General features: G+C 47.1%; 2 protein-coding genes across 2 annotated transcripts in view; one reads left to right on the forward strand and one right to left on the reverse strand.

Annotated features, from left to right (window-relative positions):
• The window catches only part of PGAP1 (post-GPI attachment to proteins inositol deacylase 1), a 25,665-nt gene extending 23,564 nt beyond the window's left edge, over positions 1 to 2,101 (forward strand). The window contains exon 27 of the mRNA XM_032964709.2: positions 558 to 2,101. Within this exon, the coding sequence (XP_032820600.1) occupies positions 558 to 696 (139 nt within the window). The 3' untranslated portion in view covers positions 697 to 2,101. The remainder of the gene's footprint in view (positions 1 to 557) is intronic.
• BTD (biotinidase) lies at positions 1,969 to 11,484 on the reverse strand. The gene is made up of 5 exons (XM_032964722.2): positions 10,727 to 11,484; positions 7,552 to 7,701; positions 5,972 to 6,193; positions 3,471 to 4,417; positions 1,969 to 2,693 (listed from the first exon to the last, which is right to left on the reverse strand). The coding sequence occupies exons 1-5, from the start codon at positions 11,063 to 11,065 to the stop codon at positions 2,510 to 2,512; spliced, it is 1,842 nt and encodes a 613-aa protein (XP_032820613.1). The 5' UTR covers positions 11,066 to 11,484; the 3' UTR covers positions 1,969 to 2,509.
• Between the last annotated feature and the right edge of the window lie 4,489 nt (positions 11,485 to 15,973).

Consider the following 15,973-nt stretch of genomic DNA (forward strand, 5'->3'; position numbering starts at 1 on the left):
TCTTAGCTGCACACATCAGGTGCTGAAGAGGAATATTTTAAACTTTGCAATTTGCTAATTTTTTGAAAATTAGAAAAGGTTTCAGATTTTATCGCGCTCGGTCATTTCAGTCACTGCAGGGGCCTGGCTGCCGTGACAGAAGTGACTGAGGTGTGTACCGTGTGGCTGCCCACCAAAGGTATTAAAAGTCCTATATAGCTGTAAGGAAAGAAAAGATTCCCGACCCTGCTATAGCATCACCACTTCCTGTCATTTGAGCCTTCATCGATTTACATGGAATTAAGAATGTGTCCTATAAATCTCGCTTGATTCCACAAAGACTAACATCAGTGGTAAGTGATATCTGGACGGTGCTGGGCCTCCCCTAGGTCCACTCAGCTTCATATTAGTAGCTGGCACTTAAAAGACAACAAGCGGGGAGCCATGGTGCTAGCCACTCCAGCCGACGTGTGTCCTGCGTCGGCCTTAATAGGTGTTCACCAACAATACTTGCCCCAACAATCTGTTTAAGCTACACGGGTGTGGGGGTGTGGGGATATTTATCTTTGTCATTTCAGCAAGATGCTGCGCGTGGTGGCACGGCTGCATCACCCCCTGGCCATCGGTGCTGCAGCATTTGCTATGGCGCACATGCACCGCCTACCGGGCTTCATCGCCGCATCGCTCCTCCTCACTGCCGCCTGCTCCTTCTACTGACACGGGCAGCGTCGTGTGCCCGCGTGTAGGTGCACGTGCGCGCGTGTGTATGTCAGGGGTGGGGAACCTACGGCGGCCATGACTTCCAAGTCGCAGAGCCTGCGGTTTAATTTCACACAGACTGTGGTAACACGAGGCCTCTCACTTCAAAACGGCCAACGAACGATATCTGTCCATCCCTCCAAGCATCTTCTAAGTGTTCAGATGCAGTGCCATAATTGTATTGAAGAGTTGAGTTATTTACTTTCCATGGTGTGATCCACGCAATGGGCTTACACAAACCAATCGCATACAATATATACAAATAAAAAAAATTTCACAAACACACAACTGTATTTTGTAAAGTACAAAATGTTATGCTATTGCGTTAAATTAGTATGTTTTTATTGTATCTCAATCGATGCATTGTTACACACATACTGTAGATGGCTGTTTGTCAAGAGTTGCTATAGGCGGTGGACTTTGACACTGCTGGCAAGGCAAAGTTCGTTCAATTATTATTTTGTATTCAGCACTGGGCCAACTCAATTGACTAGCTCAGGCTGCACATTCATGTTCTGTACAGTTATCTGTGTGGAGGCAGCTACATGTGTGTCCATTTTTTCAGTTTCAGTATTTGGATGTGTAATGGTACACTTAGACATCCAGGTAGCATTTAGAGGTAGAATGAGCAGCTCGCAAACAGAAGGTTGCGAGTTCATATCCCAGTTGGTGGGGTTGACTCAGCCCATCATCCATCCGGGGTCAATAAAATTAGTACCACTTGTGGGGAAGTCAACAGTGGTTGTCCTATGGATACTCACCCCCACCATAGGAACGTGGAAATGTAAACCACTGGCTCAGGACTGTAACCAAGCGATGAGCTCCACCTCAATGCTGTGTGTGTGTGTATACACAAGGCGGAACCACAGTGGAATCTGGTCCCAAGAACAAACAAGAGATTTAAGCCACATAAATTAATGTTACTGATACGTTTTTAATTTTGCACTGTATTCCTTTTATTGGTGGTTATTGAATGTAATCGTGACCATCTCTATTTGCGTAGTTCGTGACTGCATCTTTGCTCATAGTCCCAGTGCTCAGCATTTCCGTGGTCTTAGCACTGTTTGCATGTTTAGCAAATGCTGTGCGCGCGCGATTGTTACGTGCAATGAAAGGTGTGCGCCGGTCCTGTTTGCTGCGCGATTGGCCTTGAGCATTGAACACCGGCGTGACTCGTGCCATGGGTGTTTTGGTCGAGTGCAAAAAAAAACGATTGCTGAAGAAGAGAGAGAGAGAGGATGCCGATGATTTAAGTTTATTTTAATTATTTGCAGACGTAAAACATTTCGTGCGTAAAATCAAGTACGTGTGACACGTTTGTATGAACACACACACATTCATTAAAATATTTTGTAAAATGTTACTTTGCATTTTGGATTGGATTACGCAGATGTGAAAGGCGCACGTAATGTACGCGACGTACATTCTGTGGTTGAAGTGATGGGAAATTTAATTAAAGGGTTGAACTTATGTGCAAATATGATTAATTACACCAGATACAACTGAGATTTTTAAAAATATAAGTTTTTATGTTTTAGACCTGTGCATAGAGTTGCCACCTGTTCTTCCGAGGACAATAAAACTCCAGGTTTTTGTCAGTTTAATAATACAAAATCAAAACAATGCATTTAAATGTAGATCTCCCTCTTCTGATATAATGGGATATAACGAGATGGCAACCGTAATTTGCGTGCATACTCGTGCGCGAGCGAGCGTGTGTACGCACGTGCGCGCGTGTGTGCGCGTGCGTGTTGGAGACGGCTCTGGTGCGTCAGTGAGGCTTCGCACCCATTGAGTCACGCTCGTAGTCGCGTCCGTACATCTCAGCCGTGATGAGTCCGTGCTCTGTGGCTGTCGCCGTCAGGAATCGTTGTCCTCCAGCGTCCCGTCTAAACGAGTCCGGCGCCTCGAGCCGCATTCCGCTCCCCAGAATGCAGGGGTATACGTGCTGCGTGCTGACAAGACAAAGATCCCCTGTATAGCCTTAGACTGTTGGGGCAAGTTCTGTTAGCGAGCACCTATTAAGGCCAGAACAGCACACGAGGCGCACACACACACACATTCACACTTTAACAGACTGTCAGGGCAAGTGCATTCGTGAGCACCTGTTAGGGCTATAGTGGGGTTGTGTGGCCATTACCATGTTCCCAACCAGGGGCGGAGCCAAGGAGGGTGACAGGGGTGACATTCTGCATACGACACTCGGTCTGGCGGACTCCGTGCAACTGCATTGTCAAAGTGTGTCGCCAACCGATGGCGTCTGGTTCAACAGCCTGACTCTCTAATCATTCTTGAAATTAAAATTTGTTGAATGTCACCCCGGCCTGAAATCCTGGCTCCGCCCCTGTTCCCAACACTGATGTTTATTAAACCATAACAGGTATTCATTTAAGTTTGAGATCGTGCATTATGTGACCTTTTGATAGCCTCTATTGCGGTATATTTTATAACGCAAGACTGAACGCAAGTAGCAATGCTATTTAATTTAGTGATTACAAAACACCTTTAATTTGATGCAAGCACCAAATAATTTGATATTTTTCGTACCCGACCATAACGTGAGATTTGTATTCACTCCCCAGTCTTCTTTTGGACGTTAGGCAGGGTTTAATTTCATCTGGATCTAATCAGGTGCCGACTCCAGTAAAAAAAAAAATTACCCAGAAAATCTGAAGTGAGAAATTAAGCACTGGCATTAGGGGCAGCAGTTTCAAAGAGGCCCCAGAACATACCTGAAGTTTCCGCGCAGTGTGAAGTCCACCAGCGTGCTGGCCTGCGTCACGGGCTGGCCACAGCTCGCCCGCTCCTCGCCCGAGCACCTCACCAGTGCGCACACCTGCGTGTAGTACCGGCCGTTGACGGTGTGCAAGCCGTCGAAGGCGCCCAGCGCGTACAGCTCCCGCACATCGCCCGAGGAGCGATAAGTCAGCCAGCAGCAGAGCTCACCGTGGCAAACCTGCACCTCGCCCGCCGGCCCCTGCAGCGCCTTGAACGTGTAGTTGTCGTACATCATGCTCGCGTAAAACTCGTCGGCCATGCGGCTGCCACCCGACTGCCCTTCCCGCTTTACGAACGCCCCGCGTTTGTCGGCTCCAGCGAGTGGCACCGGTGCGCTCTCATCGTCACAGGCCTGGTCTTTTTTTTGCCGACCCTGTGGGGGCTGGCCGTTAAGCATGTCCGGTTTTTCACCCACGACGTTTCTCGAGGCAGAATTCTTCATCTCGCGCGCAACTTCATCCGCCATGCTTCCCTGCAAAGCTCCAGAGCGCAGCGCCCAACTGTCGTCTTCTCCCGTGCCATACGGGACGCCTGATTGGGCGTCGGTCAGGACGTCGGAGAGCACAGGCAAGTCGGCCACGAGCAGGCGGCCCTGCTCGCTCTCCGCGTCGTAGCTGTACACCGTCACGTCGGGGCCGTACACACCGCTGCCCACCATGCCCTTCTCTGGATGGTGCTGGTTGGAGGCCATTAGGGTGACGTTGAGGCCGTAGGCGAAGGCTCTCTGTATCTGCACGGACGTGAGCAGGGGCAGCTGGTCGATCCACGCCGTGGGGAAAGCGATGTGCCGGACGCCGTGCTTTTCCACCAGCGCCACGGCCGGCTCGTAGAAGAGGATGTCGAAGCAGGTGATGAGCCCGATGCGCCCGGCGAAGGGCGTGTCGAAGATCGAGTACTCGACCTGGATGGGGGTGGCATCAAAGTCGAGCGATGGGTACCCACGCTTTCTATGTGGCGGGAAGGAACTAGTAAACGGTGATGGGGTTGTTTTTAAATCACAACTTGTGCACACCCCGAGAGGCCAAAAGTGCAAAGCGGGTAAGCAATAAGGTCGGTAATGTACAAGCATAAAGTACTTTACGCATACATGAAGTGCATTATGTACGCATACATAAAGTGCATTATGTACGCATACATAAAGTGCATTATGTACGCATACATAAAGTACATAATATACGAATACATAAAGTACATTATGTACGCATACATAAAGCACGTTATGTACGCTTACAATAAAGTGCATTATGTATGCATACATGAAATACATTACGCACACAAAGTGCATTATGTATGCATACATAAAGTGCGTTATGTGCGCATACATAAAGTACATTATGTACGCATGCATAAAGTACATTATGTATGCATACATAAAGTACATTATGTATGCATACATACGTGCATTGTGTATACATACACAAATGACACTGTATACATACATAAATTACATTATGTACGTATACATAAATATATTATGTACTCATACATACAATACATTATGTTCGTATACATATAGTATAGTATGTACGCATACATAAAGTGCATTATGTACGCATACATAAAGTGCATTATGTATACATACATAAAGTACATTATGTATGTGGATTAACTGTAATAACCAACCTAAATATAGAGATCCTTTGAAATTTACATGACAACATTAACCCCCCTCCCTCTGATTGGCTCACAAGTGACGACATCACATTTATTATCTCTCTATTTAAGACCGAAACAGGAGGATTTATCCACAATTCTGGCTGTTGCCTCATGAGGCTGTGTGTAAATACCGGCGAAACGTCGTACTCGAATTGTAAATGTTGTGGGCTTACTCGCCAACACACCGGTGTGCTGAAATAGTAACTCATTTGCACGTTTTTCTTACGTGGAAAACATTCCTAATCGGCTGTGGCGGGTTTAGAGACACATTTATGCAATCTAACCCAAAAAACGTCATGGATAACATCGGTCGCGAAAGCCTACGTGTTAAACTAACAACAGTGCTACTGACGTAATGGATAAGAGTTAGTTTGTTTCTTCAATTGAGCAAAGTTGAGCAGCAGCAGGAAATAATCAGAAAAAAATCAGTGTTTTGACATGCAGTGTTGCGATTGAACACAGGACTGGACTGTTCTGGCTGAAATGAAACAATGTTTATAGCATTCATCGGCAAATCGCTACAGGAATTATTTTGGCACGTCACATCCATCTCAGCTTTTTTGTTTACATTATTGTTATAGACCTGTTCAGAGGACTATCGGAATATAGGGTACAAAAATGTTGTATTATGGAAAGGCATACCTTATATTCTAGTGGTAGTGCCTTACACCGATGCGACACGCATACCCTCTATAAACAACTGCTATACGCAACGCATACGCTCTTATAAATAATCTCTAAACCAAGCGACAGCAGCATCCTTACTGATTCTACCACTCCCTCTCCCAGCCCCGCTGACCGTGGGCGGGAAATCGAAGGCCTGCTCGAAGTACAGATTGTTCTTGCGATATCGCGCCACCAGGGTGCCTTCGCTGCTGAACGCCACGTTGGTGTTGAACTGGAAGCGGCCGTCCGGCGGGCACCCCTTGTCGTGGTCCACTAAGCAGGGCAGCACGTCGCCCATGTTGGCCACCACGTAGAGGCCCTCGTCCCGAGCGATGCAGCTCAGGTTGCGAAGGACCTGGTCACACCGCACGTGCATCGGGTACCGCCGAGGCCGCAACAGAGGTGTGACACGGCGCATTTCCCTACGGTGCCCGGTCACGTGGAATTGTCGTAGCTAAGAACATTTGTATGACACCTTAAAAAAAATGCACGCACAGCAGAGAAGGTCGTTTTGAGAACTGAGACAAGTAAATGAGATTTGGTAGGACATAACACTGGACAGGATGATGGACGAGAGAGGTGCGAAAATGCAGCCAGGGAAAACGCATCCAACAGGACAACAACCTTGACTTAAAGCTTTCGTGACTGCAGGAATTCATATTCTTCGGGTCTTTCGGTAAAGTCACGTAGATAGGTTCAAAGAAAATAACAAAAAAACTACGACGTTTCGATCGCTATTTTTCTCCTGATGACGATGGCTTGTGTTGCGATCAAAACGTCGTAGTTTTTTTGTTATTTTCTTTGAACCATTCTATGTGACTTTACCGAAATACCCAAGAATAGGACAACAACCGTGCAGATGGAGTAATGAGATAATTTAATGTGCAGGAGTGAGATTGATGCAGCTGCATGGAACCATGAGGGGATAGCAACGGCGTGGTGAGGCATCGTCGAGCAATGGATAGACAATCGCTGATGATAAGGTTAACCGTCTCTGGGTTTTCACCTGCAGATGACACATGCAGGTTGATGAAAATGCATGTAATGAGAATGAGAACAGCACGAGCCATTGCTGAACCACGCGCAGACAGGTTCCCGTGAGCAGCCGAATACATTTCATGTGTCCGTCTAGCATATGAATTAATGAGGTCACTGCCAGCGGACGACAATGATGAACTCAAACCAGCCGCGTGAGTTTCCTCAAACTGCAAAAATAAATCCAGGTGGCATTTTGTGACACAACAAACGTGGAGCCACGAGACGCTCCTATTTACATGCACGCTCGGTCTCGTAAGGTAAATGTGGCCAAAGCAGAAATACATCTCGTCCACACCCATAAATGACACCACACCATCCCAATGCTCCAGTCCCAGATCAATTTCACACACTCAACATCTTCAAGATCCTCCATTGACTTGCCCCCTCTTATCTCAATCAATGTTTGATCAGTGGGAGGTCCCTCATTCTCCTTTGCTGCCCCAGACGTCTGGAACTTCCCTTCTCTCAGCTACCAGTGCTGTCGACTCCCTTTTCTCTGTTGAATCCAGGTTCAAGATATTCCTTTTTTTAATCTTTCTCTCTACCTTTGATTGCCTCTTTCTTAAAAATAAATACGGCCCACTCTTTCTGTACAGCATTTTGAGAGCGGGGGCAACATGTGGATTCTCTATACATGCAAACAGTAATAGCAATGTACGATGTTAATAAGGTCACCTCGGTGTTGGGGAATCGGTCCGGTTCGAGGCAGGGGTTCCAGATGATGGCAGCGGGGTCCGGCACGTGCTCCAGGTAAGGCAGGATGGAATCCCTCGTGAAGCCAAAACCGAAGAGTCCATATTCCGGGAAGACGATGATTTGGGCTCCCTGTCGAGAGCAGCGAATGTCAGACAAACAACTCCTGCCCGGCGGTTGGGCTGCCACAGAGGCGGTGGCGGAGCTTGGTCGAGGGGTGCAGGCGGTGCAATGGCATCCGGGTGCCTAAGGGCCGGAGGGGCCAAGGCTCCGGGCTACGAAGAGGAGGGTGCATTGGACAGGAGGCCAAATTTCGTTCCTTGCACCAGTGCTCATTCTCAACCGCGCTAGGACATTGCACAGAGTTTCACAAGTGCAAAAGCTCAAACATACTGCACGTTTTTTTTTTATAATTTCAATTTAACTGGTGTTGCTGATAAACAGATTTACGTTACTTTTGGATAAAATGTTTTGAAAGTTGTATTCTATCTTTTTTGTATTCGAAATCAAATGTTTTAATAAAGTATTAAAGCTTTCGTGACTGCATAAAATTACTCATTGGTTTTTTCGGTAAAGTCACGTTGCATCTTTTTTTAAAATATAATTTTATTGTATTTTTACATACGTGACTTTACCAAAAAAAACAATGAGCAAATGTTTTAAATCAGTTACATTCCCCTCAAACATTTAAAATACGAATTTGAACACATTTTAGCTGAATTTTATTACATTTTCCTGAGGGTTTATATATAAAGAATGTTCAAAATATACAGAAGGAAAAAACAATTTAATCATCATTTGCTGAAAACTCCAAACAGGAAAAATGCTTCATAATATAATTGTATTTCATACTGAAGAAAATGTTAACCTATCCCAAACTCTTACTTTGGGCTAACCTAACCGCTAAGTCTAGCGCTATTCGATGATGTTGAGTTAAAAAAACACAAAATCGGAATTGCATCTTGTTATATTCCTTTGTTGTAACATGTTTTGCTTTTATCGTGATAAAATAGAAAATATGGAATGTAGGCTCAAGTCAACGTTTTCTCCTTGTTCAGACAAGCAAATGGGTCAAGGACTTCTCCGCTGGTGGCCAAGCACATGGTGGAAATGTCACATTCCAATGGTGTGGGCCACTCCATCTGCAGGGTGACCGATGTTGGCTTTTCACAAAATAGTACTCATTTTAATAATTGTGGAAGATGATGATCATGATGGGCTGTTGTATCCCACCCAATATTATTGTGACTTTTTTTTACTTTATTAGGATTGTTCGCCAAGCGCTCTATCCACAGCTCCACACTAATACCAAATGCGCAAAAGACGATTAGTATCTATTGAATTATTTTTCATTTTCACAAGGTTAAAAACACTATTTATTATTACCACACTAGATTAAGGAAAGCCTCGCTGATTCCACTAAGTACCCAGGAACAAAAATTGTTACAAAGTGTTGTATTTTTTTACTGCTTATACCTAAAAAGTATAGAAAGTGCCTATTATTCCCCACAAACTTTTGCTTTTGTGACCAGGGCTTTATGCGAACGAAAGACACAAATGCACACACCACGTTTTCTCATTGAAAATAGCTACATTTCAAAATATCACTGTCCTGGTCACAAAAGCAAAGTTTGTGTGAAATACTAGCCATATTTTCTGTACTTCTGAGGCGTTAAGCAATTAGGAAAGAACACTTACTACCCAGTGACAAAATATTTTTTTGTTACAGTTCTCAACTATTTTGCAGGCGCGTCCTGCCAAGTTTTCTCCGTAGAGGGCGACAAATTGCCGTGTTTCCCAGTTAAATATCGTTGCACTGTGACACCGGAACACAATGGCCTATTATAACTCTTCAGTTTTTTTATTCTTGGTTCTTTCGGTAGTCACGTAGAAGGGAAACAATAAAATAATAAAAATAAAAAAATATTATTATAAAACAATAAAATAATAAAAATAAAAAATATTATTATAAAAATAAAAAAAATATTATAATTTTATTGTTTCCCTTCTACGTGACTTTACCGAAAGAACCAAGAATATCAATCCCTGCAGTCACGAAAGCTTTAAATCTGTGTTTGTTATGGTTAATAGCCCGTAGTAATAAAACCGGGCTTGTCTGCCCGAATCGAACCCCGAACCTCTGCAACGAGTGGCGAACGAACTACCGCCGGTGGCCGTCATTCTACACCGATTCTTATTTTCTCCAAAGCACACAGAAGCGAAGGGGTTCTGCTTGTCTCCCACCACCTACCACCACCACCTACCACCACCACCTACCACCACCACCTACCACCACCACCTACCACCTACCACCACCAGCTACCACCACCACCTACCACCACCACCTACCACCACCCGACCTACCTACCTACCACCACCCGACCTACCTACCACCACCCGACCTACCTACCTACCACCACCCTACCTACCTACCTACCACCACCCGACCTACCTACCTACCACCACCCGACCTACCTACCTACCACCACCCGACCTACCTACCACCACCCGACCTACCTACCACCACCCGACCTACCTACCTACCACCACCCGACCTACCTACCACCACCCGACCTACCTACCACCACCCTACCTACCTACCACCACCCGACCTACCTACCTACCACCACCCGACCTACCTACCACCACCCGACCTACCACCACCCTACCTACCACCACCCTACCTACCACCACCCTACCTACCTACCACCACCCGACCTACCTACCACCACCCGACCTACCTACCTACCACCACCCGACCTACCTACCTACCTACCACCACCCGACCTACCTACCTACCACCACCCGACCTACCTACCACCACCGGACCTACCTACCTACCTACCACCACCGGACCTACCTACCACCACCGGACCTACCTACCTACCACCCCCCTACCTACCTACCTACCACCACCCGACCTACCTACCACCACCCGACCTACCTACCCACCACCACCCTACCTACCCACCACCACCCTACCTACCTACCACCACCCTACCTACCTACCCACCACCACCCTACCTACCTACCCACCACCACCCTACCTACCTACCTACCACCACCCTACCTACCACCACCCTACCTACCTACCTACTACCACCGCGCTACCTACCTACTACCACCGCGCTATCTCCGTGCCCCGGGCACCGTCCACCTTGTTCCGGGCGAGCTGCGCGTCTCGGCCCATCGCGGCCACGTTCATCCCCATGTGGGCGAGGGCCTCGCTGCGGCTCCGTGGCACCGCGGGAGGAAAGGGGCTGACCACGCTCGCGAATTCCGACACGGCCGCGCGAAACCACGGCCCTGTGGGCTCTGTGGGCCCTCTGGGCTCTGGTTCGTCGTCTCCATCTCGTCCGCGGGCCGCTCCGTGTGGAGCGGCTTCTCCTCCGGCGTCTCCTGCAGCTCCTCTTCCCAGGACGAGGAGCGCAGCGGTCACGAGGAGGAGCGTAGCGGTCACGAGGAGGAGTGCGCGCTGGGACTGCCCGGAAGACATAATCGGCGCGCCTCCACGAGAAGGAGGCTTCAAGATAAGCTGCTCGAAGTTGTCTTTGGCCTACTCTTCCACGCGACCACTGTCGGTCGACCACGTGTGCGGGGAGGTCTTGTTTAACGCTGCAAGGAAGTCACCCGACCTTCCACGGGAGCTCGATGCCCGCCACCGGCTTTTATTCACCCCATATCTCGAAGGGGAGAGAGTTATCTTTTATGGCAGGGCTGGCTGGGTGCTTAGCGGGCGCGTTTCGCGTGTGCCTTACGACGACGCAGCAGACGTCTGAAGGTCGCCGTCTGGCCAAAGGTCCCGCTCCGTCATCATCACCGCGTGTTTTGGGGGGTGTCGATTGCGCCGTTTTTGACACGCGCCGTCGAATCGCGCGCCGTGCACGCGTTACTCGAACGCTGCCGCTTTGTGTGTCGGTCACACCGCGTGCAGGCAATCGCACGCGGTGCGGGCGGGCGGGTTTGGGGTGATGAATAATAAAGAATGAGAATTTTCCATCGTTAGACCTCCTTTGCCAGCACCAAATTGAGACGAGGCTCAAAAGAAAGCCGTCTATGGCGGGGACCAATCCAGCTTCAAGGACAATGCCATATATTATGAGCGTGTGTGTTTTTTTTGTTTGCACAAGTTATTGTGGTTAATGCACACATGATTCCTTGTAAAAAAAAAGGTTTCAGCTTTGTTGCCAGAAAAAAGGAGGAAAAACCCCTATTATTAAAGAATGAGAATTGTTCAAACAGCCATAGTCTCACACGAGCAAATTGGGCGCTCCCTGTCCATGCTACTCAAGATCCTGAAACAGGAGCCGGTCCAAGATTCAAAGGGAAGGGGACAATGGGGCGATCTCCTTATCCTTAAGACATTTGGTGTTTTATTGATGCCTTACCAGAAAAGTACATGGCACGTTCTCTGTTTATTGTTATTCATGTAGGGGCCTTATTTTAAAAAAAATCTTCAAATATTAGCAGAAGTCATTACACCTATTCAAATAGAATTATTTGTTATTTTTTTGTCACGATAATTAGTTCACCGACGATCCCACTGTCCTCAGACCTTTATCCTTCAAACCCCCTTCTCTCAAGACTACTGTACAGAGTACAAAAAAAAGTTGGTAAAAATCAACGACTCTCCTTCATCGATGCCCATAACATTCTGAACTACAACCAATCGTGGTTTAGGTAATGATGTTGGCCATTACTAACACCAATCGATGACTTCAACTCAGCTCTTGAATTAAACAAACATGCTTTGTGGGACCGTTTTCCTGGACCTTTCCCAGGCAGTCAACTGTGGATCACACTATAACTCTTAAATATCTCTCTCCTCACAACATTGCAAGGTTCAAATCGTTTTAACAGAACACAGACATCGTGGCATAAAGGCAACATCTCCCCTTTCACTCCTGTTACTAAAGGGGGTTCCACAAGGATCTTTTTGCCATTGGTCCCTTGCTGTTCTCCGTCTATGTCAATAACCTTGTCAATAACCTTGGTTCACAGGGCTCTAGGTAGACATGGCTATAGAGAGACTAGGGCATTAGAGAGACACAAGACTACAGACATGACTACAGGGAGACAGGGCTCTAGGTAGACATTGCTATAGAGATACTAGTGCATTAGAGAGACACAAGACTACAGACATGACTACAGGGAGACAGGGCTCTAGGTAGACATGTCTATAGAGCAGGGGTGGGGAATGTCCGGCATACAGCCCGCGAAATAATTTGGTGTGGCCCTGCCAAGGCAACCGCAGGCGGGACTCGAAATTCAATAAATCTAGGAGTAAACCTGGAAAAGCAGTTGCGAGTAGCAGCAACATCATCAATACCGGCTAACATCACACGCCTCGCCAAAGAGAAGCAGTTCCAGCCATCGCATTAGGGGTGAGTTAATTAAATGTTTGACCAAATATAACAGGCTAATCTTTACGTTGATCATTTAGTATGGCCCGCGAATGATGTTTCAATATCAAAATGGCCCTTGGCAGAAAAAAAGGTTCCCCACCCCTGCTCGAGAGAGAGGGCAGTAGAGATGTGGAGGAGTAACACGAGGGACGAGCGTGGGAAAGTGTGAGTTTGTGGAAAGGTCGTGCAAGGGCATGCATGATGCAACCTTGCACAAGGATCTCTGTGAGTGGGGGCAATTGGGGCCGAACAGGTGTGCGCGTGTGAACGCGGGGTTGGCGCCGTGGACGTGGGGGTGATGACGAGGATTAGCTAGTGCGAGGTGCGCCATGAAGACGGCGGCTTCAGTGGGGGCACGTTCCGACTCAGAATGAAGAAGGGGAAAAAAAGCAGCAGCGTGCGTGAGTTCTGGGTCGCCGTTGGGAGAGAGGGAGGAACGAGAGCCTGCGTGGACGACATCCCAGCCGCCGCCGAAGATGGCTTCAGATGTAGAGGTCTCACCTCGTTGCCGGGCGGTGTTGGATGATCCCCCGCCCTGGGGCAGACGAGTGGGTAGACAAATGGGGGCCGTACCGGGGCGGAGATAGAGGAAGGGATGTCCGCGTGAAGGACAGAGTTCTGACGTGCGCCACAACGGGTGTAAGCGTCGAGAGCAGAGAGTGTAAGGTAGCAGTGAGTTTACAGTGGACGGAGTTTGTATGAGTGAATAAACGGCAAGCAGCCTCCTTGGTGTCAAGAATTACTATTCTACAGAGAGACACAAGACTACAGACATGACTACAGGGAGACAGGGCTCTAGGTAGACATGGCTATAGAGATACTAGGGCATTAGAGAGACACAAGACTACAGACATGGCTACAGGGAGACAGGGCTCTAGGTAGACATGTCTGTAGAGATACTAGGGCATTAGAGAGACACAAGACTACAGACATGACTACAGGGGGACAGGGCTCTAGGTAGACATGGCTATAGAGATACTAGTGCATTAGAGTGACACAAGACTACAGACATGGCTACAGGGAGACAGGGCTCTAGGTAGACATGTCTGTAGAGATACTAGGGCATTAGAGAGACACAAGACTACAGACATGACTACAGGGGGACAGGGCTCTAGGTAGACATGGCTATAGAGATACTAGTGCATTAGAGAGACACAAGACTACAGACATGACTACAGGGAGACAGGGCTTTAGGTAGACATGACTATAGAGAGATTAGTGCATTAGAGAGACAAGACGACAGACATGGCTACAGGGAGACAGGGCTCTAGGTAGACATGTCTATGGAGATACTAGGACATTAGAGAGACACAAGACTACAGACATGACTACAGGGAGACATGGCTCTAGGTAGACATGGCTATAGAGAGACTAGGGCATTAGAGAGACACAAGACTACAGACATGACTACAGGGAGACAGGGCTTTAGGTAGACATGGCTATAGAGAGACTAGGGCATTAGAGAGACACAAGACTACAGACATGGCTACAGGGAGACAGGGCTCTAGGTAGACATGTCTGTAGAGATACTAGGGCATTAGAGAGACACAAGACTACAGACATGGCTACAGGGAGACAGGACTCTAGGTAGACATGTCTATAGAGAGACTAGGGCATTAGAGAGACACAAGACTACAGACATGACTACAGGGAGACAGGGCTCTAGGTAGACATGTCTGTAGAGATACTAGGGCATTAGAGAGACACAAGACTACAGACATGGCTACAGGGAGACAGGGCTCTAGGTAGACATGTCTATAGAGATACTAGGGCATTAGAGAGACACAAGACTACAGACATGACTACAAGGAGACAGGGCTCTAGGTAGACGTGGCTATAGAGACGGGGCTATATGGAGGTACAAAAAGCGTGGGAAATTTCCACGTGCGTGCACTTAACCCTATGCTGTAGGTGGCGCTGTAGGCTGCTTGGAATTGTTTCGCTGTTATTGATCCAGTTGTACATGTAGTACACAGTATTTGTTAATAAACTCCTTTAAAAAAGATTTGTTTAAACAACCGTTTTATTAACAACTTCGTTTAACTCACGGTCGAGAAGTATGTCAATGATGCGGCGCCTGCTCCCACATCAACGCTTACTGGAATTAATTGATTATTACCGTAACTGGTTCACACGGAGCAGGCGATTCCAGAGTTTAGGGAACGTGGCGTTTTTTTACCTACACAAATATATAAATAATAAGGCGTCCACACAAAATGTTAATTGCTTTAAAGTAGCGATTTAATTGATGCCGATTTTGATAGAGGCGTGCATTGTCACCGGATCTGAGTACGTTGTGCAAAATGTGGAATTGATTTGACAACAGGAAGTAGACTAACTTTTGATTACAAGATTTGAATCTAGATTTTAAGTTTTCGTGACTGCAGGAATCCATACTCTTTGGTTCTTTCGGTAAAGTCACGTAGTTATAAAATAAATTAAATCACGACGTTTCGGGCCCAACACAAGTGCCCGTCATCAGGTGGAAACAACCACAGCAATAAACAATTGCCCACTTTAGCAATTGTTTATTGCTGTGGTTGTTTCCACCTGATGACGGGCACTTTTGTGAATCTTAGGAAGCAGTTTCACCAAATGCGTTATGGGTCAAATTACAGATGAGAGGAAATATTGCCACGTATATGCTCATTTACAGACCCTAACAGCTGCCATGGATAATAGGAGTCGCCGGTAGGATGGCTACGGATAAGTGTTCTGTACGATATGGCTTGATTCTCACTTGCGGATGTAATTAATCCAGAATTGTTTTATCGAGAGTTCCATGTGACTTTGTGAGCGTTCACCTGTTGTTTGTTCTGCATGGTGATTATCAGTTGGAGCCAGTTTCCAGAACATTGCTCTAAAAATCTTTCCACTATGTCAGCCAGGTTTGTGCATACTGGCTCCCGTCCCATACAGATGACCTGGACAATAATTACTGGCATTAAAAGAGCTATAATTTAAAGAATGCTGGATTGCTGCCATTCTACCCGTCAATG

The sequence above is a fragment of the Petromyzon marinus genome, chromosome 2 (genome assembly GCF_048934315.1).
Source record: "Petromyzon marinus isolate PM22_M1 ecotype Great Lakes invasive population chromosome 2, UKy_Petmar_22M1.pri1.0, whole genome shotgun sequence".
Taxonomy (NCBI): Eukaryota; Metazoa; Chordata; class Hyperoartia; order Petromyzontiformes; family Petromyzontidae; genus Petromyzon; species Petromyzon marinus.